The sequence below is a fragment of the Carcharhinus amblyrhynchos genome, chromosome 9 (genome assembly GCF_965287045.1).
Source record: "Carcharhinus amblyrhynchos chromosome 9, sCarAmb.v2.hapA, whole genome shotgun sequence".
Taxonomy (NCBI): domain Eukaryota; kingdom Metazoa; phylum Chordata; class Chondrichthyes; order Carcharhiniformes; family Carcharhinidae; genus Carcharhinus; species Carcharhinus amblyrhynchos.
In genome coordinates, this window is record NC_137332.1 from 16,390,762 (window position 1) to 16,415,254 (window position 24,493).

Sequence of the window (24,493 nt, forward strand, 5' to 3'; positions counted from 1 at the left end):
CTAGAGATCAAGTTGGAATGCTTAACTTGACCTATTGAAATTGATTTGGGCTTCATTGCCTTTGTTTTATTTTGTTATACTTGGTCCAGAATGGATGCAACCCACAGTCATTTGGCCAGAAGAATATTAAAGGAGATTCATAAGGACTCGGAATATTTACTGCTTTGCCTCAGATCCTAATAAGCACATTTTTAAACATGGTGGTTCATAACACGGCACTTTGTCAGTAAGATCCGCTATTCAGAACAATTTGGGGAGTTCCAGGGACCACCTTCCTATGCATTTTTGATAACAGAATGGTCCAAACACTAACATGAAATCATTAAGTACAATCTATTATCATAAAAACAAAGTTGTGGAAAAGCTCAGCAGGTCTGGCAGCATCGAGAAGACAGAAAGAATTAATGTTCTGTATTGATTATGACTCTTAAATCATAGGATCCCAACAGTGCCACAGGAGGCCATTTGGCCCATCAAGTTTGCACCAGCCACTTTGCCACCCAGGCCATATTCACGCAACCCCTCATATTTATCCTACTCATCTCCCTGACACCAGGGTAAATTTAGCATGGCAAATCAGCCTAACCCACAGATCTTTGGATTGTGGGAGGAAACTGGAACACCTGGAGGAAACTCATGCTGATGTGGGGAGAATGTGCAGATTCCACACAGACAGTGATCAGAGGCCAGAATTGAACCCGGGTCCCTGGTGCTGTGAGGTAACAGTGCTAACCATCATGCCACCCATAATCTTCCTTGGAACCTTCAGGATACAATTATTACTTTGTCTCAGGAAGTCAAAACAGGTTACTAAGATTTTTAAACCACTACACATCAAGTCGTCTCAACTTCTTACCTGATGAGGGCAGGGGCAATGTTCTGAAAGCTCGTGATACCAAATAAACCTGTTGGACTTTAACCTGGTGTTGAGACTTCTTACTGTGCCCATCCCAGTCCAACACCAACATCTCCACATCATCACTAGATATTAGGGCACTGACAGAACTACCAGCATTTAGTTAAACGACTTTTACAACAAGCTTATAAGCTAACAAGAGATACAGTAAGAGATTTAAACAAGCGATTTTAATTTTAAAACACAGATGCTGATATTTTGAATGTATTAATACATTAAGGTACATAGTTCACTTCAGCAATGAACAATATGCTGCGAAGCATCATGGTAAAAGGCATTAGGGAAAAGCCACATTTGAAGAGAATGTTTAGACCTTGAGAATGTGCAAGATTTATCAGTAAAGTTTCAGATGGTGAGAACATTTAATCATATTTCATGAGTGGGGTTTATTCATTGTCCAGACAAGATAAATGCATGCCCAGAAACGGAGTCACGTGTTAATCTGGTTTGGCAGTGACCTATAACAGGAACCCATGGGAGCATTCATTTGAATTTTGAGCGAGCATCTGAAGTTACTAGGCAACACAGGAAGTGGAGTCAGACTTCAGATTCGAAGGAATGCCACTATACCAGAGGGCAAGTTGCAATCAGCTTCAGTATATGACAGGTATTATTGTTGATATATGTATATTAAAGATGACTGATTTAAAGTGAATGAAAGGAGGATTAATTGATTTGTTTTGAATTATATACGTCAGAACTCAGTGGAGAGATCTAGTTGCCCTATCTCAGGGCTGCATGACACTTTGATGAATTCTCCTAGCTGGTTAAGTAAAGTTACATCTTTGAACTGAGATACTGGCTTCATGAATCTTGTACTGTCTGAAGTTTCAGCAGTACCTGGCCACCTCAGAACTCTACTAGCAAGGACTTGAACATTTTCTGATGCAACTTTCACAGGAAAGGTAATGTTATTTGGAAATTATCAAGTCTTCATGCTCAGTTTCCCACAGACATTTATTTTCATTTCATCCATTGGTTCATTTTCCAATTTTTTTCAAATCTCGTTTTCGATCTTTTTCCCTTACCACTGTCTTCCCTGCCCCCACTTGGTTAGTTTCAGGTTGTCCTTTTACACAGTGCTCACCTTTGTTCAGCCATTTAAACAATTTGATTCTTTAATGTGTCGCTATCAGCAGCCTTCTTGGCCATAATCATCACTATTTACATTCCTTTTGTCTATGACATCTTTGTCAATCTTTCCATCTCCACCTACTGTGGGCTCCGTACCCAGTTCCCACAGCATCCCCGCCTCCTCACCACAACAGAATAAATCTCATCCTATTTTCTATTGTCTTCAGCTCTGGCAAAGGGTCCTCCTGACTCAAAGCATTGACTCAGTTCTCTCTCCGCAGATGCTGTCAGACCTGTTGAGATTTTCCTGAATTTTGTTTCAAATTCCAGTGTCTGCAATAATTTGCTTTCATCTTGTAAAGTTTATTTATTAGTGTCACAAGTAGGCTTACATTCACACTGCAATTAAGTTACTGTGAAAATCCTCTAATCACCACACTCTGGCACCTGTTCAGGTGTGCTGAGGGAGAATTTAGCATGGCCAATTCATTCTTTGGATTGTGGGAGGAAACTGGAGCACCCGGAGTAAATTCACACAGACACAGGGGGAACATGCAAACTCCACACAGTGACCCAAGCTGGGAATTGAACCCGGGTCCTTGGCGCTGTGAGGCAGCAGTGCAAACCACTGTGTCACTGTGCCACCCTTCTTAGGACAATACGTTGACAGGTTAGGGTACTGGAAAGATAGGCTTCAATGCATTAAATAGTCTTGGCAAGTTGTTCTTAACTCTTGTTTCACAGGAAGAATGTTTTGATCAGATACTGTTTCACAAATATATATGTTAAAAAATACACATCTATATTTAACACATGTGCACGCACAAACAGGGAAATAATAAACTGCCGAGTCTGAAATAAAAAGGGAATAAGCAAAGTAGGCAAGAGGAAATTATTTTTGATGACTGTATTATCACTCATAAAAATCAGCAAGGGCAGCAACAGTGGAGGTCAGACACACATAGCTGCTTTGTTCTTGTGCTGTGGTCAATTAGTCCATGCTGAGTAGCAACACAATTCCATACCATTTCTTGTTTGTCATATTTAGTGTGTCACACCATTGTTACATCTAGGAACTTGTAAGTTTTTTTACAAGCATAATTATTTTTCAATTATCCCACAGCTAATGCCACACTTCACCCACGTTGCTACTTCTTGGATCTGTCCTCAGGGGCTGTGTCCTCAGCCCCTTTCTATACTCCTTAAACAACTATGAATGTGGCCAAATTCCCCTCCAGTTCGATTTTCAAGTTTGCTGATGACACCACTGTAGGATCTCAAACAACGAGACAGGGTGCAGGAATAAGATAGAGAATCTGGTGAACTGGTACAATGACAATAATCTCTCCCTCAATGTCAACAAAACAAAAGGAGATCACCATTGACTTAAGGAAGTATAATGAAGGAGAACACGTCCCTTCTACATCAACAAGGACAACGTAGAAATGGTTGAGAGCTTCAAACTTTTTAGGTGACCAGATCACCAACAATCCGTCCTGGTCCCCCATGTTGATACTATAGTTAAGAAAGCTCAATGCCTCTACTTTCGAAGGGGGCTAAGGAAATTTGGCAATTCCACTATGACTCTCATCAACTTTTACAGACACACCATAGGAAGCATTCTTTTTAGCTGCATCACAGCTTCGTATGGCTTGTGCTCTGCCCATGACTATAAGGAACTACAAAAGGTCATGAACGAAGCCCAGTCCATCACGCAAACTAGCTTCCCATTCACTCATACTGTCTACACTTCCCACTGCCTCAGAAAAGCAGTCAGCATAATCAAGACTGCTTGTCGGTCTCTCGATCCTTAATAGGACAGTAAGGTCCTGGTGTGGAAGATAAACAATGCAGTTTTTAAATTTTAAATAGCTGGTTGGGACTGATCTCACCTGATTCTAAACATAGCCAGAATGTCACTTGTTGTGGTTTTGCTTCCTGCTTCTGCACAGTTACCACTGATATCCCCCAGGATCATGGCCATATCCCCTTTTCTCATGAGCCCTTTATCAACATGAGCTGAAAGTATGCTATTTGTTTTTCATTGTACGTTGACACCCTCACTCGCATCATCTCTTTCAACTGCTTCAATGCTGCTTATTGAACTGGTTGCCCGACATCCGGTAATGAACAAATATTTATTCCGATTAAATATTGGCAGACCAAAACCATTGTTTTTGCTCCTTGCTCCAAACTCCGTTTCCGAGCCAATGACTCCATCTCTTTCAATATAAAATTCAGCCAGGCTGTTCACAACCTTGGTGTCAAATTTGGCCTTGAGATAAGCCTTTGAACAAATAATTGTCACATCGCCACTTGGTTTCTTCGCAATATGGTCTGATTTTACCCCAGTTGCAGCACGTCTACTGTGAAACCCTTATCCGTGCCTTTATCACCTCTGAATTTGATTATTCCAATGCATTCCTGTCTGATCACCAACATTCAACTCTCCTCCAATATGAGACTACCCAAACTCTGCTGCACATATATCTTAGAACATAGAACATAGAACATAGAACATTACAGCGCGGAACAGGCCCTTCGGCCCACAATGTTGCGCCGACCAGTCTTATTTTTAAAAAAAAACATTGACCCACTAATCTAAACCAATCCCTTTTCGTCCATAAACCTATCCACCAATCTCTTAAACGCCCCCAAACTAGGCGCATTTACAACTGCAGCAGGCAGGGCATTCCAGTCCCTCACCACCCTCTGGGTAAAGAACCTGCCCCTGACATCCGTCCTATAACTACCCCCCCTTAATTTAAAGCCATGCCCCCTCGTGCTAGATTTCTCCATCCGAGGAAACAGGCTATCACCATCCACCCTATCTAAACCTCTAATCATCTTATATGTTTCTATAAGATCCCCTCTTAGCCGCCTTCTTTCCAGTGAAAACAACCCCAAATCCCTCAGTCTCTCCTCATAGGACCTCCCCTGCATACCAGGCAACATCCTGGTAAACCTCCTCTGCACCCTCTCCAAAGCCTCCACATCCTTCCTGTAATGTGGGGACCAGAACTGCACACAGTACTCCAAGTGCGGCCGCACCAGAGTTGTGTACAGTTGCAACATGACGCTGCGACTCCTAAATTCAATCCCCCTACCAATAAACGCCAAGACACCGTATGCCTTCTTAACAACCTTATCTACTTGATTCCCAACTTTCAGGGATCTATGTACACATACACCTAGATCCCTCTGCTCCTCCACTCTATTCAAAGTCCTCCCATTAGCCCTATACTCAACACATATGTTATTCCTACCGAAATGGATTACCTCACACTTCTCCGCATTAAACTCCATCCGCCACCTCGCGGCCCAGCTCTGCAACCTGTCCAAGTCACCCTGCAAACTTCGACACCCTTCCTCACAATCTACCACACCTCCGACTTTGGTGTCATCAGCAAACTTACTAATCCACCCAACTATACCCTCATCCAGATCATTAATAAAGATTACAAACAGCAGTGGCCCCAAAACAGATCCCTGAGGCACACCACTCGTAACCGAACTCCATGATGAATAATTACCATCAACCACCACCCTCTGTCTCCTATCTGCTAACCAATTCCTGATCCAAGTACCTAAATTACCACCAATCCCATACATCTGCATTTTCTGCAGAAGCATACCATGGTGAACCTTATCAAACGCCTTACTAAAATCCATATATGCCACATCTACTGCCTTACCCCTATCCACCTCTTTGGTCACCTTCTCAAAGAACTCAATAAGGTTAGTAAGGCACGACCTTCCCGCTACAAAACCATGCTGACTATCTCTAATCAATTCATTACTCTCCAAATAACTATAAATCCTATCCCTAATAATTCTTTCTAAAACCTTGCCCACTACAGAAGTAAGACTCACTGGTCTATAATTCCCAGGGAAGTCTCTGCTCCCCTTCTTAAACAATGGGACAACATTCGCTGTCCTCCAATCTTCCGGTACTATACCAGAGACCAACGACGACCTGAAGATCAGAGCCAGTGGCTCTGCAATCACCTCTCTTGCCTCCCATAGAATCCTAGGGTAAATCCCGTCTGGACCAGGGGACTTATCTATTTTCAACCCATCTAGAATATCCAACACATCCTCTGTATCAACTACAATACTTTCTATTTTACACCCCTTCACCCCAGTGACCTCCTCAGCTACATTCATATCGTCCTGCGTGAACACCGAAGAGAAATAATGGTTCAATGCCTCTCCAATCTCTTCCGGTTCCACACACAACTTCCCCCTACTGTCTGTAACTGGCCCTAATCTTGCCCTGACCAACCTTCTGTTCTTGACATACCTATAGAACGCCTTAGGATTCTCCTTAATCCTATCAGCCAAAGTCATCTCATGCCCTCTTCTAGCCCTTCTTAACTCCCTCTTCAACTCCCTCCTAGCCAATCTAAAGCTTTCCACTGCACTACCCGAGCCCTCAAGCCTCATCCGAACATAAGCCTCCTTCTTCTTCCTAACCAACAAATCAACTTTTTTTGTGCACCACGGTTCCCTAGCCCTACCAATTCCTCCTTGCCTGACAGGGACATACCTATCACAGACCCACAGTAGCTGCTCCTTGAAAAAACTCCACATTTCAGACGTTCCTAGTCCCTGTAATCTCCTAGTCCAACCAATGCTTCCTAATTCTCTCCTAATGGCCTCATAATTACCCTTCCCCCAGCTAAAACTACTGACCCGAGGTTCATGCCTATCCCTTTCCATCACTAAGGTGAACGTAACCGAACTGTGGTCACTATCACCACTATCTTAATTCACATCATGTGCTATTGACCCGCTGCCCCAGCGCTCGCAGCCCGACTGAAGATGGCAGCCACACAACACTGATATTAAAATCCTCATGCTTGTTTTCAAATCCCTCCATGGCCTCATCCTTCCCCCTCTCTGTAACTTTCAACAGCCCCACAACAATTCCAACATTACCAAGGTGATTGCTACATTTCAAAAGTCAACTGGCTGGGAAACACTATGATATCCAGCTATCATGAGAGAATTAGAGTTGTTTTTAAATATAAATCCTCCAAGATATTTTGACTTCTCTAATTTTGGACTCGAGTATCTTTGATTTTAATTGTTCCAGAATCGGCCTCAGACTCTGGAGTATCTTCATTCCACTTCTCCATCCCTTCATCTCTTGAAAAACCCTCAAAAACTTCCTGTTTGGCCAAGCTTTAGATCATCTGACTATGTGACTTACTGTCATATTTTGTTTTATAATGCTCCTGTAATGCTCCCAAAAGTTCGAGAATGCCCTCTCCTCTTAACAGTGGTATCCCATGCTGGCATACAGTTCTATCAGCCGTTCTATTACCTATTTGACTGTAGGTCAGGGAGCAGCTTCACAGTTGATTCAAAGTATGACTGAACCAAAATCCAAATATCTGCAGTTTCAGTTAGCTACATCACAGAACTGTCAGACTCTCTCTACTCAATTCAAATAAATCCCCACTCTTGTCTTTGGATGACACAGGACAGGAGGTGGAATAACACAAACTCAAACTAAATCCACCAATAATTATCCAAGCAGGTGAACTTGCACTTAAGTGGCCTGCTGTACAAGAGCCATCATTTTACCTTGCTATCACAAGTTAAGTGAGCAACTGACTAGATGCATCAAAACTAGTTGCAATAAGACTGAACTTCATTAAGTCATTAATATTCATCACATAGCTTAATCAAAGCCAGGTCAGACACTGGATAGATTTCACAATCTGTAACACAAACCTGAAGCAGAGATCAAATGAAACCACTGAATGAACAGGATGTATGAAACATTAATAACTAATATCTTTTCCCCTCAATGTAATATGTAAAGTGCTAGTTTTCCTATTTCCTTTCAATTTCTCTGGTTTGATTTTTCACTTTATGCAGCTCAGAAATAGAAGGAAAACATTCAAACCCAGCACCAGTCTAACAATTAAGTGGAGATTTTTTTTCAACCAAATCTGGCGCCAACAACTTAATTGGGGCACAGAGCGAAGTCACTTCCCCTTTTTACAGCAGTAGCTGCCACAAAACAGATGTTTAAAGGGACAGTTTAAAGGAAGCAGGTACGTTTCAAAGATAGTGTTATAAGCAATCCAGGATTTTTTTGGGGGTGGGGGGGTGTTGGGATTAACAATGCTGCCTCACAGCGCCAGGGACCCAGAATCAATTCTGGTCGAATGACCACCTGCATGCATGTTCTTCCCGTGACTGCATGGGTTTCCTACAGTGCTCCAGTTTCCTCTCTCAGTTCAAAGATTGTTGATCAGCCATGTTAAATTGCCCCTTACTGTCAGAGGGACTAGTAGGGTAAATATGAGGTTATGGGGCTGGGGCCTGGGTGGGATTGTTATCAATGCAGGTGCAATGGGATGAATAGCCTCCTTCTTATGTAGGAATTCTATGACCTTATATACTGCTAAAAGCAAAAATGTTTGGAAATGAGAAGAGATAATTGGTATGAATTTGATTGGAAGAAGGTAGCCCACAAAGATCTCTGCTAGAGGCCTTGACTATTCACTATCTTTAATTAGTTAGATTATATAACAGAAAATAATGTATCCATGTTTGATGACATCACAAAGATTGGTGGTGACCTTAGTGCAGGCAGGAGCATAATCTATACACTTCTTTTTGTGATTTTAAGTTAATAATAGATCATTTCAATACAGGCAAATATGGTGTCATCTTTCTTGACCATAAACCAATTATCAAACTATTAGCTTAAGGATGAAATGCTAGGAACAGTGGAAATTCTTTTTAAAAAAAATCTCAAAATTCGTGCAGATTGAAACGGCCAATGAACTCAAAGGCTAGAATATAATGGGGAGATGTTTTTGGTTATGCAACACCCTGGTTAGACCACACCAGGAGCATTGTGCCTGTTCCTTACAAAAGATGCACTGGCCTCAAAAGAAATGAAGCACAACTTCACCAGAACGTTACTGCAGTTCCAAAGGTTAGATTATGTGGAGATATGTAATGTACACTTATTATTCCCTGGAAAAAGGGGATTAAGGGGGGGGGCGTGGTTTAGGCTTTTGAAAAGGATGAGTTCTGGTTAGACAGATTTTATTTCTCTTCAGGTGGCAAATTCTAGTACATAACTTTAAATATAACCAGCCTATTCTGGAGAAAAAAGGTAGGAAATGCTTATTCAGACAAACATCAACCAGGAGAAACAAAGGCTACTCAGCGCCACCATTCAATAAAATCATGGCTGATACGATTCTTAACCCCACATTCCTGCCTACTTTAATTACCCTTTACCACCCTTGTTAATGAAGAATTTGAATCTAGCTCTGCCTTAAAATTATTCAAAGACTCTGCATCCACACCACCTTTTCAGAAGAGAGTTGGAGAAACTCACGATCCACAGAAAAAATTCTCTTCACCTTTGTCTTAAATGAGCAACCCAATTCTCTGACAAAAGGAAACAGCTCTCCACATCCACCCTATCAATATCCCTCAGGATCTTAAAAGGTTTCAAACAAGTCATCTCTTATTCTTCTAAATTCTAGTGGATATAAACCTAACATGTCCAACTTCTCCTCATAAGACATATGGACAGGCGATGGCCTAGTGGTATTATCGCCAGACTATTAAACCAGAAACTCACAACATCTGGGGGCCTGGGTTCGAATCCTGCCACGGCAGACGGTGGAATTTGAATTCAATAAAAAAAAAAATCTGGAATTAAGAATCTACTGTGACAATGAAACCATTGTCTATTGACAGAAAAACCCATCTGGTTCACCAACAACCTTTAGGAAAGGAAATCTTCCTGGTCTGGAATACATGAATTTCAGAACCACAATGATGTGGTTGACTTTCAACAACCCTCAGGTAACTAGGGATGATCAATAAATACTGGCCAACCAGCAACACCAACATCCCACGTGTGATTAAAAAACCTGCCTATTAGTGTAAGTAAACCTTCCTTACATCTCTCCTTTAATAAGGAGACCAATACTGTGTATATTATATTGCACATGTAGTCTTACCAGTGCCCTGCACAACTGAAGCACAGCTTTTATAATCAATTCCCCTCACAATAAATGGTAACTTTCTATTAGTTTTCCTAATTACTTGCCATGTCTGTATATTTATGGTGATTACTGCACTCAGGCACCAAGATCCCCCCGCATCTATCACACAACTCACTTAGACAGACAGACAGAACGTCTTTCTGGGTTCATGGAAAGTGGCAAATACCACTTGTGCTGCTATGTACTAGTACATCCCAGCGATCGGCAGATTGTATCAAACAGTATGTCCTTTCCATATTTGCAACGGGCAAGGGGCAGACCATAACCAACCATCCAAAAGGTGCACTGGTTAGATGCACTGGCCATGCTAAACTCACCCTCAGTGTACCCGAACAGACGCCAGAGTGTGGTGACTAGGGGATTTTTACAGTAACTTCATTGCAGTGTTAAATATTTGTGACACTGATAAATAAACTTTAAACCAATCTGTGCTTGGAAAACTGAAAATAGTGTCCAACATTAGGTGTGATTTTGTGGTTGGACAAAACTTGCTAAATAATCCTCAATTTGCTACAAGTAACGCTGACAACCAATTTAAGATTGTCAGCCAGGGCCCTGTTCTTTGCAGACGTAAAGAACATTTTTTCAAAATTCATTTGTGGGACATGGGCATCGTTGACTGAACTAAAACAGAAAGAAATCCCACAACACCAGTTTAAAGTCCAAACAGGTTTATTTGTAGCAAAAGCCGCAAGCTGACTGGCCAGCATTTATTGCCCACCCCTAGCTGCCCTTGAAACTGAGAGCTTGCTGGCCATTGCAGAGAGCAGTTGAGAGTCAACCACATTGCTGTGGCTCTCGTGTCACATGTCAGCTGGACTAGGTAAGGACGGAAGATTTCCTTCTCCAAGGGGCATTCATGAACCAAACGTATGCACACTGTGCCTGTTTCAGCTAACAGAGTAAGTGATAACCATTCACTGGTTCATTCAAGAAAATAGCTTGACCAGAGTCAAGCTGCTGGTTTAAATTTTCAAACCATGTTTGGCAGTTAACCGTCAGTCACCATTAATTGATGTAATCGCCATGGCAATGCCACTACCAATAAGTCCACATGCTAACCAATCTGCACTCATTTCGCACACAGTTAAAGTTGTTTTCCCCGACATTGGTAGTCTTGTGATTGTCGAGATGAGTGCAAGACAAAGTCTTTTTTTCAGCAATACTTAATTCTTGCAAAGGTCTGCCGATTGCAATCAACAGCAGGAACCCTGGATGTCTTTTCCACCTTAATCCAGGGATACAGACCAACTCGATCAAGGTCTCTGCCACAGTCAAGTTCAGCTCTGACAGAACAATTTTTGCTGGCCTGTAATGCTGTTATCCAAGATCAAATTGCCTGGATCATACGTCAGACCTTTCTGAACTGTATGGCTCTACTACTTACAGTACTGAGCCATGGGGGAGCTCTCACACGGTTTCCTATCATATACAAAAGACAGTTTATAGCGCCAAATGAAGGTTGCTTTTGCAAAAAAATCTGGTCTTTTACTAAGGATGAGGTACGTGGAACAATCCCACTTCACCCTTTCTGCAGAGTGATGTTAAAAACAGAATTCTTGCCCTTAGAATAAATCTTTGGATAAGCAACTTATATTTTTCTCAGCACTACCTTCTTTCCTAAAAAAAGGGATTTGATCCCTCCATCCACAGAATTTGCGAAAAGCTGCAGTTCAGATCACAGAAAACAATGCAATTAATCAACTCTCATTGCAGCTAAGGTTTTTACCTTAATTTGTATCACTTGATCAATTTCTCAGCAATCATAACATTCAATTTGCATGCAGGCCAAACTGACCATCGTAACATGAAACTTCAGATTTAAGGCAAGCAAATAGAATCATACAGCACTGTTCAAGTTTCATTAAATGTACTAATGTATGTTTTAAAAAGCAGTTTTACTTGAATATACAATTCTCAATTTTTCTGAGCCACAGTTTCAACTAGCCAGGAAAACAGAAATTGGCCAGTTTTACTTAAACTTGTTGCTAATCATTTGCAGAGATAAACACTGAGTTTACACTGCAAGCTTAAAAAGGTTAGACAAATTCTTAAAACACACATAACCTGTACTGCGATAAAATCATGCATCTATCGTGGAGTGGCACATGTTCGTGACAAGCAACAATATTGGGAGGAAACTCAACACAAATCAGATCTTTGAATCTTTGCTGGCATTTCATTTGGTACAAAGGAGTGTTGCCTTTCAGGTGAGATGTGAAACTGAGGCCTGGGCGGCACAGTGGCAAACACTGCTGCCTCATGGTGCCAGGGACATGAGTTCAGTTCTAGCCTCAGGTCACTGTCTGTGTGAAGTTTGCATGTTCTCCCCATGTCTGCGTGGGCTTTCTCCAGGTGCTCTGGTTTCCTCCCACACTCCAAAAGGTGTGTGGGTTAGGTTGACTGGCCATGACAAATTGCTCCTTAGCGTCAGGGGAACTAGGAGGGTGAATATATGGTGTTATGGGGATAGGACCTGGGTGGGATTATTGTCAGTGCAGGTTCGATGTACCAAATGGCCTCCTTCTGCACTGCAGATTCTATGATTCTAACATCCTTGCCTCATAATTCTATCTAGCTAAAATCCAATGTCCTGAATCAAACAACTGGTCTATCGTTCAAACACTTCAAAATATGCTGAAGACCTCATTAAATGGAGATATACTGCGAGGCGAGTACAACATACAAAACATCTAATTCCAAGGCACTGTCATGCAGTCCTGTAACTTCCTTCCCCCACACTCCCTTGCCCTGCCTTAAATTCCCCACTTCACTGCTCCCAGCTTCAAACCCAACACAAACCATTCATAAACAAGCTCAAATTTTAAAGTCAATCCCCAATATTTCTGGTTAAAAACATCTCAAACTTACACCTTCAATTCTGGGCTGCCGGTTATATGTCCCCAGACTTTTCTTCCGATACTCTTCCAACTTAGCCTTATGCATATCCACCTCCCCCCATCTCATTGCTCACTCAAGTGAGCAAGTACAAGTGTACAAGTTCAAAAAATCTTACACAGGTGAAAGCAATAGATTTGTAAAAGAATAAACACACTGATTACAAAATGAAGGATTGCTGACCAAATAACGAAGAAATTGATAATGAAGAAATAATATGGGAGCAAACAAAACGCAAACCATTAAGTAGATTAAGCTTCTGTCAGTATTTGGAATTATATTTACATTTTTCTTCAAGGGCATTAGTCGTGTGAGATTAACTGCTGGATCGTTAAGAAAAAGACAAGGAAGACAGTCAACATGATCGACTGGCTGGAATTTATGTTTGTAGCATACATTTTGGCAGATATGAGTTACCTTCTGTTTTCTTCAAAAGTAAAATCCTTTGTAGAGAAAATAAAAACTTACCTTGTGAGGTTCATAGCTTTCAGCTTATCCACAGTGTGAAAGTCAACAATCAGAGTCCAGTTAGCTTAAGCAAATAAAACCTGTTCCTCCATCTGGAATTTAGACAAATGAATCTCCTCCCCTTCACTTTTTACAAATATTGGATATTCTCCGAGAATTTTAGGACAGCATTAAATTGCCACGAATAAATATGAACTCAATGCCAGACTCTCTCTCCACATCATTTTGTCATCAGTAATTTGGCTAATTTGGCTAAAAAGGGACAAAAGGGAAGTTTTCCATATTGGAAGAAGGTAGAAATCATTGTTTCTCGAGGATCAGCGCCAGTTCTTGTGTTAGTAACACAGGGATAACTAGCTCTATATCAAAATTTAAAGACGATACCAACCTAGGTTAATGGATCAGCTGTAAAGCTAACAGCTAACTGGCAGTCCAGAATTGAAGACATAAATATGTGAAGTTTTTAAGCAGGAATGCACACATATTGGGGGTTTCTTAATAGTTAGGAAGAATACAACAATCAAAGTCATTAGAAAACTTGCAGGTGTGATGATACTGCGCTTTTAAGAAACATGTGTGTCATGTTTCTTGTGCAGAATTTTTTTTTGCAGTCAGTGCCCTCTATAACCAGCAGCCCACAGGTTAATGCTCAGAAGAATAACTAATACTAATTGTTGGAACATTTTAGTCTAGGTTAATGCAGTGTTGTTATTCTTGTGTTTTCTCCTGGGGTTTTTCAGAGCAGAATTTGTTTAGGTTGATTGACAGCAAAAATCTTGTGACTGGACAGGGATAGGCTCACAGAGAAACAAGCTCAGCTGCTGCTGGAGATCTTCAGACATTAGCAGCTGGATTCGGAGGCCTGGATCTGCCATAAGTCTCTTTCTGACATTCTACTATTTAAAAATAGATCTCTCTCTGGCGGCTACTGCTCGGTAGTCAGAATACAGGTGGTGTCTTTCTTTATCTCTGTTCAGAGGGGTTAAAAGGCTGGGAACATAGCACTCAAGTTAGCCTACATGTTTTTTATGCTCGCTGATTCTGAAGAAGGATATGTGTCTATAGGGATATTGCTTAAATTGGAACTATAGAGATAGCTAGCTGTGAAGAATTGTACCTTGTCATGTTTAAGTATTTTAATTGGTAAAAGAAATGTTCATTCTTTTGTTATATTTTAATTGTTAAATAAAGTTTGTTTTAATAAAAGCTTCCGAATGGGTTAATAGAATTACATCTGGAGCAAAACACCTTCTCTTCACACTAATGCCAAAATTTTTAAAAAGTTGGCATCTAGGTTAACTTTACAGTACACCTGGAGTGTCTAATCTAGCCTCTAACATGGTTCGATGGCAAAAAAAACTTTCACGAACATAAATGTGAGAATGATATACTTTGGAAGGAAAAACATCAAGACCATAAAACATAAACTGAATGGAGAAGAGGAGGATAAGGACCTAGAGATACAGATAATAAAATTGTTAAAGTACTACCACAGCTCAGCAAAGCAATTCAAATATTAAGAGCACTGGGATTTGTTTCTAGGGTTATAGAATTTAAAAGTAATGAAGTTAAGTACTGTGCACAGTTCTGGTCTCAGTACTATAAACTGGACATACAAGCACCAGACAAAGTGCAAAAAAAATTTACAAGGATGGTATCAGAACAGGCAGATTACAGCTATTGGGAAAGCCTCAAAAAGTTGGGGCTTTTGTCTTTGGAAAAGGAAAGATTCAGAGTAGGCCTGACTGATGTCTTTAAAATTATGAATGGGTTGCACATGACACATTATGGAGAAAGTACTTCCACTTTTTAAAGATTCAAAACCGAGTGCCAATAGTGTGGGAGGTGGGGGTGGGGGGTTGAAGAAGAAGAATGAAAAAAACAAAATACTACAAAATTCCTTTGTGATATAACCAAGCAATTAAAGTTCCAATATCACGTGCTGTGAGCCAGGCAATTTTTTGGCAGAAAATTAATCTAGATTGCTACCTCTGATTTCCTAACAATTCTTTGTATTCTTGAAACTCCAATGCCAAATCAAAAGACTTGGCTTCTCTTGCAAAGGACTACCCTGCAGTTGGATTTGCAAGCCAAACATAGAAATAAGCTAAGATTCTACGTGCCCCAAGGACACAAGACATGTAAACTACATTCATTACCAACATCATCATTTCCAGATATTTTGCAGTACATTGCTGAGAGAGCAATCTGTGCATGCAAACATTCAGCTGCTCCAATATGTTATATGCACTGATCTAATTTTTTCATATTCGACACAGTGGGCAAAACTGGGTGTGTGTTTAAAAAAGGAAAATGAAAGTAGTGGGAAGCATAAGAACATAAGAACATAAGAAATAGGAGCAGGAGTAGGCCATCTAGCCCTTCGAGCCTGCCCCGCCATTCAATAAGATCATGGCTGATCTGTCGTGGCTCAGTTCCACCTTCCCGCCCTCTCCCCATAACCCTTCATAAAAATAACAAGAGTGAAATTCTATCAGCTTACTTCAGTTTTCTGTATAAAACCTTTCATTCATGTTTCAGAGGAAAACCCACCTGTTCTGTTCTTCTAGCTTGGCAAGAAGCTCCAAGTCATCAGGACTGAGTGTGGCTGGTGACCCTGGTGAAAGTGCTGGCGTGGAGAGTGTCGTCGATGAAGATGTAGTGTGCAGGGAAGCAGATGGGCTCGCCACCTGACTAGCCATTTGACTGACAGTGTGAGACACTGTGCTCTTCACCCATGAGAGAGTAGAACTCAACTTCTCTGCAACCTTGTCTGTCGCCACCTGATAAAGAGAGTTTACAATTACATTATACAGTATACATCAGCTTAATTGGTAACAGATCTTCTGAAGTATTGCTTTGAATTTGCAAAGTCAGTTATGTTTGGGAAATACATGGCATTACAGCTTCCGAACATTGTGTTAAGCCTCTATTGTCCTACATTTCAAAGCAATTACACTCAGAGGTTTACAGCATGGAAACAGGCCCTTCGGCCCAACTTGTCCATACCACCCTTTTTTTAAAATCGCGAAACTAATCCCAATTGCCCGCATTTGCCCCATATCCCTCAACACCCATTGTACCCATTTAACTATCTAAATGCTTTTTAAAAGATAAAATTGTACCCACCTCTACTACCACCTCTGGCAGTTTGTTCCAGACATTCACCACCCTCTGCAAGAAAAAAATGCCCCTCTGGACACTTTGGTATCTCTCCACTCTCACCTTAAACCTATGCCGTCTAGTTTTAGACTCCTATATCTTTGGGAAAAGATATTGACTATCTAGCTGATCTATGCCCCTCATTATTTTAAACACCTCTAAGATCACCTCTCAGCCTCCTACACTCCAGAGAAAAAAGTCCTGGTCTATTCAACCTCTCCTTATAACTCAAACCATCAAGTCCCAGTAGCGTCCCAGTAAATCTTTTCTGCACTCTTTCTAGTTTAATAATATCCTTTCTATAATAGACTGACCAGAATTGCACACAATATTCCAAGGGTGGTCTTTCCAACATCTTGTACAACTTCAACAAGACATTCCGACTCTGGTACTCAATGTTCTGACCGATAAAACCAAGCATGTCAAATGCCTTCTTCACCACTCTGTCCACTGTGGCTCCACTTTCAAGGAGCTATGAACATGTATCCCTAAATCTCTTTGTTCTGAACTCTCCCCAAGGCCCTACCATTAACTAAGTCCTGCCCTGGTTCTATCTACCAAAAATCACCTCGCATTTGTCTAAATTAAACTCCCTCTGCCATTCATCAGCCCACTGGCCCAATTAAGAACATAAGAAATAGGAGCAGTCGTAGGCCATCTAGCCCTTCGAGCCTGCCCCACTATTCAATAAGATCATGGCTGATCTGAAGTGGATCAGTTCCACTTTCCCACTCTCTCCCCATAACCCTTAATTCCCTTGTCTATCAAAAACCTATCTACCCGTGACTTAAATATATTTAGCGAGGTAGCCTCCACCACTTCAACGGGCAGAGAATTCCAGAGATTCACCACCCTTTGAGTGAAGAAGTTCCTCCTCAACTCCGATCTAAACTGCGCCCCCCCTGCCTTATCTTGAGGCTGTGCTCTCTAGTTCTGCTATCCTTTCTAAGTGGGAAGAATCTCTCTACCTCTACCCTATCCATCCCCTTCATTATCTTATACGTTTCTATAAGATCCCCCCTCATCCTTCTAAACTCCAACAAGTACAGACCCAGTCTATTTAGTCTCTCTTCATAGTCCAACCCCCTCATCTCTGCTATCAGCCTAGTGAACCTCCTCTGCACTCCCTCCAAGGCCAATATATCCTTCCTCAAGTGCGGCGGCCAAAACTGCACACAGTACCCCAGCTGCGGCCTCACCAGTACCCTGTACAGTTGCGGCAAGACCTCCCTACTTTTATATCCTATCCCCCTCGCTATAAAGGCCAAAATTCCATTAGCCTTCTTGACCACCTGCAGACTGGGTTTCTGTGACTCGTGCACAAGGACCCCCAGGTCCCTCTGCACCGTAGCATGCTGCAGTTTTTTGCCTTTTAAATAATAATCCCTCTGACTATTATTTCTGCCAAAGTGGATAACCTCACACTTCCCAACATTATACTCTATCTGCCTGGTTCCTCACCCACTTGCTTAGCCTATCCAGATCCCTCTGCAGACTTTCCACACCTTCCACGCAATTTGCTTTTCCACTCATCTTCGTGTCATCAGCAAATTTCATCACCCTACACTCAGCCCCCTCCTCCAGATCGTCTATATAAAATGGTAAATAGCTGAGGCCCCAGCACCGATCCCTGCAGCACTCCACTAGTCACCAACCGCCAATCAGAACAGCACCCATTGATACCAACTCTCTGCTTCCTATTAGACAGCCAATCCTCTATCCATGCTAACACCTTACCCCCAACTCCATGCACCCTAACCTTCTGTAGCAACCTTTTAAGAGGCACCTTATCAAACAATCAAGATCCCACTGCAATTGGAGATAACCTTCCTCACTGTCCACTATGCCACCAATCTTGGTGTCATCTGCAAACTTACGAACCATGCCCCCTATATTCTCATCCAAATCATTAATATAAATGACAAATAACAGTGGGCCCAGCACTGATCCCTAAGGCACACCGCTGGTCACAGGCCTCCAGTTTGAAAAACAACTCTCGACAACCACAAGAAGCCAAAGTTGGTATCTATTTAGATACCTCACCTTGGATCCCAAGAAATTTAACTTTATGCAACAACCTACCATGTGGTACCTTGTCAAAGGCCTTGCTAAAGTCCACATAGACAACATGAACTGCACTGCCCTCATCTACCTTCAAAAAACTCAATTAAATTTGAGAGACATGATTTTCCACTGACAAAGCCATGCTGACTATCCCTAATCAGAGGACAGTAAGGGTGGGGAATGCCCTGCCTGCAGCAGTTGTGGACTCACCAACTTTAAGGGCGTTCAAATGGTCAGTGAATAGGCATATGGATAACATTGGAATAGTTTAGGTTAGAGGGTCATTAGATTGGTTCCACTGGTTGGCGCAACATCGAGGGCCGAAGGGCCTGTACTGCGCTGTAATGTTTTATGTTCTAATCAGTCCTTGCATCTCTAAATGCCTGTAGATCCTGTCTCTCAAAATACCTTCCTGCAATTTACTCAAAGATGTGAGACTCACTGGCCTGTTGTTCCCAGGCTTTTCCCTGCAGCCCTTTTTAAACAAAGGCACAACATTTGCCACTCTCCAATCTTCAGGCACCTCACCCGTGACTATCGATGATTCAAGTGCCTCACCTAGGGGACCCATAATTTCCTCCCTAGCCTCCCACAACACCTTGTTACATTATTTTATTGGCATAAATAATTTTGCATCTGCACACAACTTCCTGTCAACCAATCCTATTCTAACGTCCATATTTATAATGGAATCTACGTAAAAATATGGAAATGAGCTCAAATGGTACACGTAGCAGCGTACATCATTAATCAGATGCGTGCTTACAGCCTTCCCACGCTAATATATTATACACTCCGGTATGATTGTGATCTCAACCCTACTTTCCTGTCTATTTCCTGTAACCTTTGACTTACTTGTCAAAAATTTATCTAACCCAGCCATAAAAAAATTGAATGACACTACCTCCACTGCTTTCATGGGAAGGGCATCCCACAGATTAATGATCCTCTGAGAAAAAAATAATCTCAGCTTTTTAATTTCTAAGCTATATGTTTTAATAAGATCACCTCTCATTCTCTAAACTCCAATGGATATTGGCCCAACCTGTCAACCATTTCTCAAAAGATAACACCTTCATTCCAGGAATCAGTCGAGTGAACCTTCTCTTGACTGCTTCCAATGCAATTATATTCTTTAAGACAACCAAACCTTTACACAGTACTCTAAACATGACCTCACCAAAACATTCTTACTTCTATATTCCATTCTCTCTGATTAAACAACAATATTCCATTTGCCGTGCAATCACTTGCTGCACCTCATTATAATCCTGTGCCAGACCTCCAGATTTTTGGTAGCATCTGTGGCGAGAGAAACAGTTAAATGTTTTCAGTCCTTACGACTGCTCTTCAGATGTCACATGGACTCAAATTACATTTCCTCCACAGATGCTGCCAGACCTGCTGAACTTTTCCAGCATTTTCTGCTTTTATTTAACACCGTGTAACACAGTTTTTTTTAAAGTTCCCTGCAATAGTTCCTTAATAATAGAATCCAGCATTTTCTCTTTGACAGATATTAGTCACATCAGCCACACCTATAGCCATGCTGACAAGCAGCAATAAGAACTAACCGCTATTGTGCATCTGTGAGATGAGACGTGATGCCAGCGTTGGATTGAGGTAAACACAGTAAAAGTCTCAACACCAGGTTAAAGTCCAACAGGTTTACTGGGTAGCAAAAGTCACTAGCTTTGAGTGCTGCTCCTTCGTCAGGTAAGTGGAAGTTCTGATCTAAAACAGGGCAAATAAAGACAAACTCAATTTACAAAATAATGGTTGGAACGCGAGTCTTTATAGGTAATCAAGTCTTTACAGGTACACACAATATGAGCGGAGAGAGGGTTAAGCACAGGTTAAAGAGATTTGTATTGTCTCGAGACCGGACAGTTAGTGAGATTTTGCAAGCCCAGGCAAATCATGGGGGTTACAGATACTGATGCAGATGCTACGACAATAGATGAACAAACACCGCTTGACAATCACCAGGCAAGAGAGTGTTCTCTTCCTGTTGGGAAACACTTCAGCAGTCACAGGCATTTGGCCTCTGATCTTCGGGTAAGCATTCTCCAAGGTGGCCTTCACGACACACGACAATGCAGAGTCGCTGAGCAGAGACTGATAGCCAAGTTCCGCACATGAGTACAGCCTCAACAAGATCTTGGGTTCATGTCACATTATCTGTAACGCCCATGACTTGCCTAGGCTTGCAAAAATCTCATTAATTGCCCTGGCTGGAGATAATACATACCTCTTTAACCTGTGCTTAACACTCTCTCCACTCACATTGTCTGTACCTTTAAGACTTGATTACCTGAAAAGACCCACATTCCAACCAATATTTTGTAAATTGAGTTTGTGTCTTTATATGCCCTGTTTGTGAAAAGAACTCCCATTACCTAAGGTGTAGCACTCCAAGAGTTAGTGGCTTTTGCTACCAAATAAACCTGTTGGACTTTAACCTGGTGTTGTGAGACTTCTTACTATGTTTATCCCTCAATATCCAGGATTCATTGAATTTGTTCGTCCCACCTATTTTGAGTGGAACATGCTGGCCCTGTACTCTCCCTATTTCATTTCTGAATGCACCCCATTGTTCCTTCTCAGATGATCTACGCTTGCAGTTATAAAGGTGGTCTTGTTCAATTTATAGTCAAGGCAACCCTCAGCTATGTTAATAGTTGGGGATCAGGTGACGGTAACACCATTGAATGACAAGGGGAGAGGACAAGTTCTCTTGCTGGAGGTGGTTATTGTCTGGCACTTGTGTTACTGCCACTTATCAGCCCATGCCTGAGCTTTACAAATGGTACTAAACATTGAAGTGGGGATGTTTGCTGATGACTACATATCGACAGAAGGTGAAACAGTTCAAGACATAAATCTTGAGCAACTCCTGCACCAATCCCCTCGGGTTTTAGATTATTGGCCTGTAATAATCACAACCACTTTCCTTTGTGATAGATTTGACACAAGACAGTGGAGAATTTCCTGCCCCCTATAATTCCTATTGACTTCAATTTTGCTCAGACCAGTCAAACATTGGTTTGATGTCAAGGGTAGTCATCCTCATCTCACTTCTGGTGTGCTTGTGAATGAAGAGTTGCCATTTCAGTAAATGTCATACAGCAGTCAATGCCAACAGATCTACAGCCTAGCATTTGCGCACAACCATTGAAGATAAAGAATTGAAAACGAGGCTGGAAACAACAAAGCCAAGACAACTATACTCGGAGAAATAACCAGATGCAACTTACAACAGTAAGCAAAAATAAACAGGTCTAAGAAATACGAGGTGAGATTGATGACCCTTCAGTAAAGTGGCAAGTGCTCACGTGACACTTAAAAATAGATCAGTCAAAATTAGAAGTTTCTTTCTTAGAAACTTATCTCCCAACGATACCACACTCATGATGCTCAACTCAAGAAACAAAGATGTCAATGCCAAATACCCCAGTTCACTGTCTTATTAATAGAAGCCATGCTTCTACTCCTCACTTTATAAAGGATGAAAGGCTATAGGGCACAAAGTTACAAAATTGAAGAGCACAAGGGATGTATGATCAAGCATTTGCAGCCTTTAATTTTATGTTTTCTTACAACCAGAAGTTGCAAATTAAAATTTTCCTTCTACATAAGACATACTGCAGCTTAGTAATTAAAATTTTAGCAAGTCTTCATACAAGATTAACACAGCTGAATCTGAGCTTTCAGGCAACTAACTGAAAATAAAAAGATAATAACTGTGAACCCAGACAGTTTAGATAACATCTTGGTATTATTTTTACTTCAGAAAAAGTAGGAGAAGCTACAGTTGTGCAGCGTGCCCAGTGTACCTTAATCATAATCCCACCTCATTAGCTGCAAATATGATCAAAGTAGTATTTATGTCAACCATTTTATTTCATAACTTTAGGCAATATATTTTTCTCCAACTGAAAACCAGGAAAACATCTGCAAGAGCAATGTTAACATTAACAGTCATTTGGCAGTGCAGAACTTGATGCTGCTAAAAAGTGAGACAGGTTGAAACTTTTTGTCTTGCGCTTATCAGGACATTTGAAGGAATAACAAATGTTAAGAGAACAACAATTCATACTTCATGAAAAGAGAATACTGATTGGTGAGTTTGAGTAAGTGACTATAGCCTAGTCTATTCCCCAAGGTTCAGGATAGTCAAAGCAACTGGTGGCAAGGTTGATAAAATATATAAATGCAAAAAGTAAAATATATAATTGAATTAAATAATTCAATAGTTAATTAGAACACGTTAAGGAAAACAGGACAGGTGATGTGTCACAGCTACAGTGTGGGAGAACTCCTGGATGCCAGTTTGATCCAGGGCAAAAATAACTGCACTTTAGTGTTTGAAGTTCGAGCAGTGTCGGCTTAAGAGTTTAGGAGCTGGAGATTGAACTACAAATATTGTAACACACCAAGGGGGAGGTGGTGAAGTTACAGGACTTTTCGTACCAGGAGGTAGTCACAACTCTTATGAGTCTTCTGATTTGGTCAGTGGTCAGGGTCAGGAGGGTCTGACTGCAAGTAAGACAGGTAAGGAGACTTAAAAGGCTTATTAGGTAAGGAAACTTAAAGACTTATAGGAACCTCAGCCTTAAACTGTCCAACAGTTAAGGTCTGTTCAGCTTGTTGATGAAAGTGGGGGCTGCAAAGTGGATGAGCTAACTGACCATGACACCAGGGTACAGGAAGCCATTCAAGTGGGAGGAGCAGAAAGGAATGTCATGATGGTAGGGGTTGTATCGTCAGAGGGACTGACGCCATTCACTGCGGCAAAGAGCAGGCGATCAGACCAATGGTAGGCGTCCTGCAGCCCGGGAGCCGCATGCGGCCCATCTGCGTTCGGAGCTCAGCCCATGAGATGTTTTGTTGACTGTTGTCTACATGCAGGATGCCATATTCCACTGGTTTCCATCCACATAGTTTTGTTTCCTACTGGTGATGATGCACACAAACAACAAGGGCAATTGAAGTGAGGTGTGTGTAGCTCGTATACAACACTAACTTGTGAGAGCCATGTGCTTCCTCTGCATCCAACCGAACATAAACATTTCTTCAGTTTTTTACAACTTGAAGTTGATGACAGTTCTATTAATATATCAATGGTTGAGCACCAAACATTTTTTTTTATAAATTGTGAAGTATTTGGCACATATTAAATGCATTCAATCTTATTCAAGGGTCATATTTAATTAGTATGCCCAAGCTCAATCTTGTGGCCCACAGATGTAGCAGAGCCACTCATCTGGCCCACTCGCCCACACTGGTCTCGATGGTAGTGTTGCCTGCCAGGTGCCATGGTTTTGGACATTAGCTCAGGGCTGGAGTGGAACTTGCAGGATAACCACCTGTCCTGGGCCCCCATGCCAACATTATAGTTAAGAAAGTCCACCAAGACTAAGGAAATTGAACACATAAGCCACGATCTCAGATTTTTGTATCTTTTTCCCAACAGAAGAAAATGAAAGAGAAAATGTCTGGGGTGCATGGGGTATACCTAAAATTTCCAGAAGGTAAAAGCAAGATGTAAAATTAGCAGGAAAGGGCTCCTCATTAAACAACTGGTATTACGTCAGAAAACAAAACAAACTGGTTCGTTGGCTAAGATTTTCCTGCATTGGCCACATTCAGAAAAACAATGGCAATAACAGCCTATACAAAAGAAATAATCAACTGCAAGTACAAGAACATCAGCATTTCACTTACTCTGCAACATTAAATTTCAAAAACCTGAGCAGCTTCTCTCAGATAGAATTAGTGTAACTTGAGTGCAAACAAAAGCATGATTCAGCCAGGAGACAAGTTTTGGCACATTCGCACAACCTCAAAACACTAAAAG

General features: G+C 41.4%; 1 protein-coding gene across 9 annotated transcripts in view; it reads right to left on the bottom strand.

Annotated features, from left to right (window-relative positions):
* LOC145347607 (ecotropic viral integration site 5 protein homolog) overlaps window positions 1-24,493 on the bottom strand; it is a 230,399-nt gene that overhangs the window by 168,019 nt on the left and 37,887 nt on the right. For 7 of the 9 annotated variants that reach the window (XM_080195216.1, XM_080195215.1, XM_080195218.1 and 4 more), the window contains exon 2: window positions 15,961-16,190. In XM_080195216.1, the coding sequence (XP_080051342.1) occupies window positions 15,961-16,109 (149 nt within the window). In that variant the 5' untranslated portion in view covers window positions 16,110-16,190. Of the gene's footprint in view, window positions 1-15,960; window positions 16,191-24,493 lie in introns of those variants that run through there. The other 2 variants (XM_080195222.1, XM_080195223.1) reach the window with 2 other exon arrangements.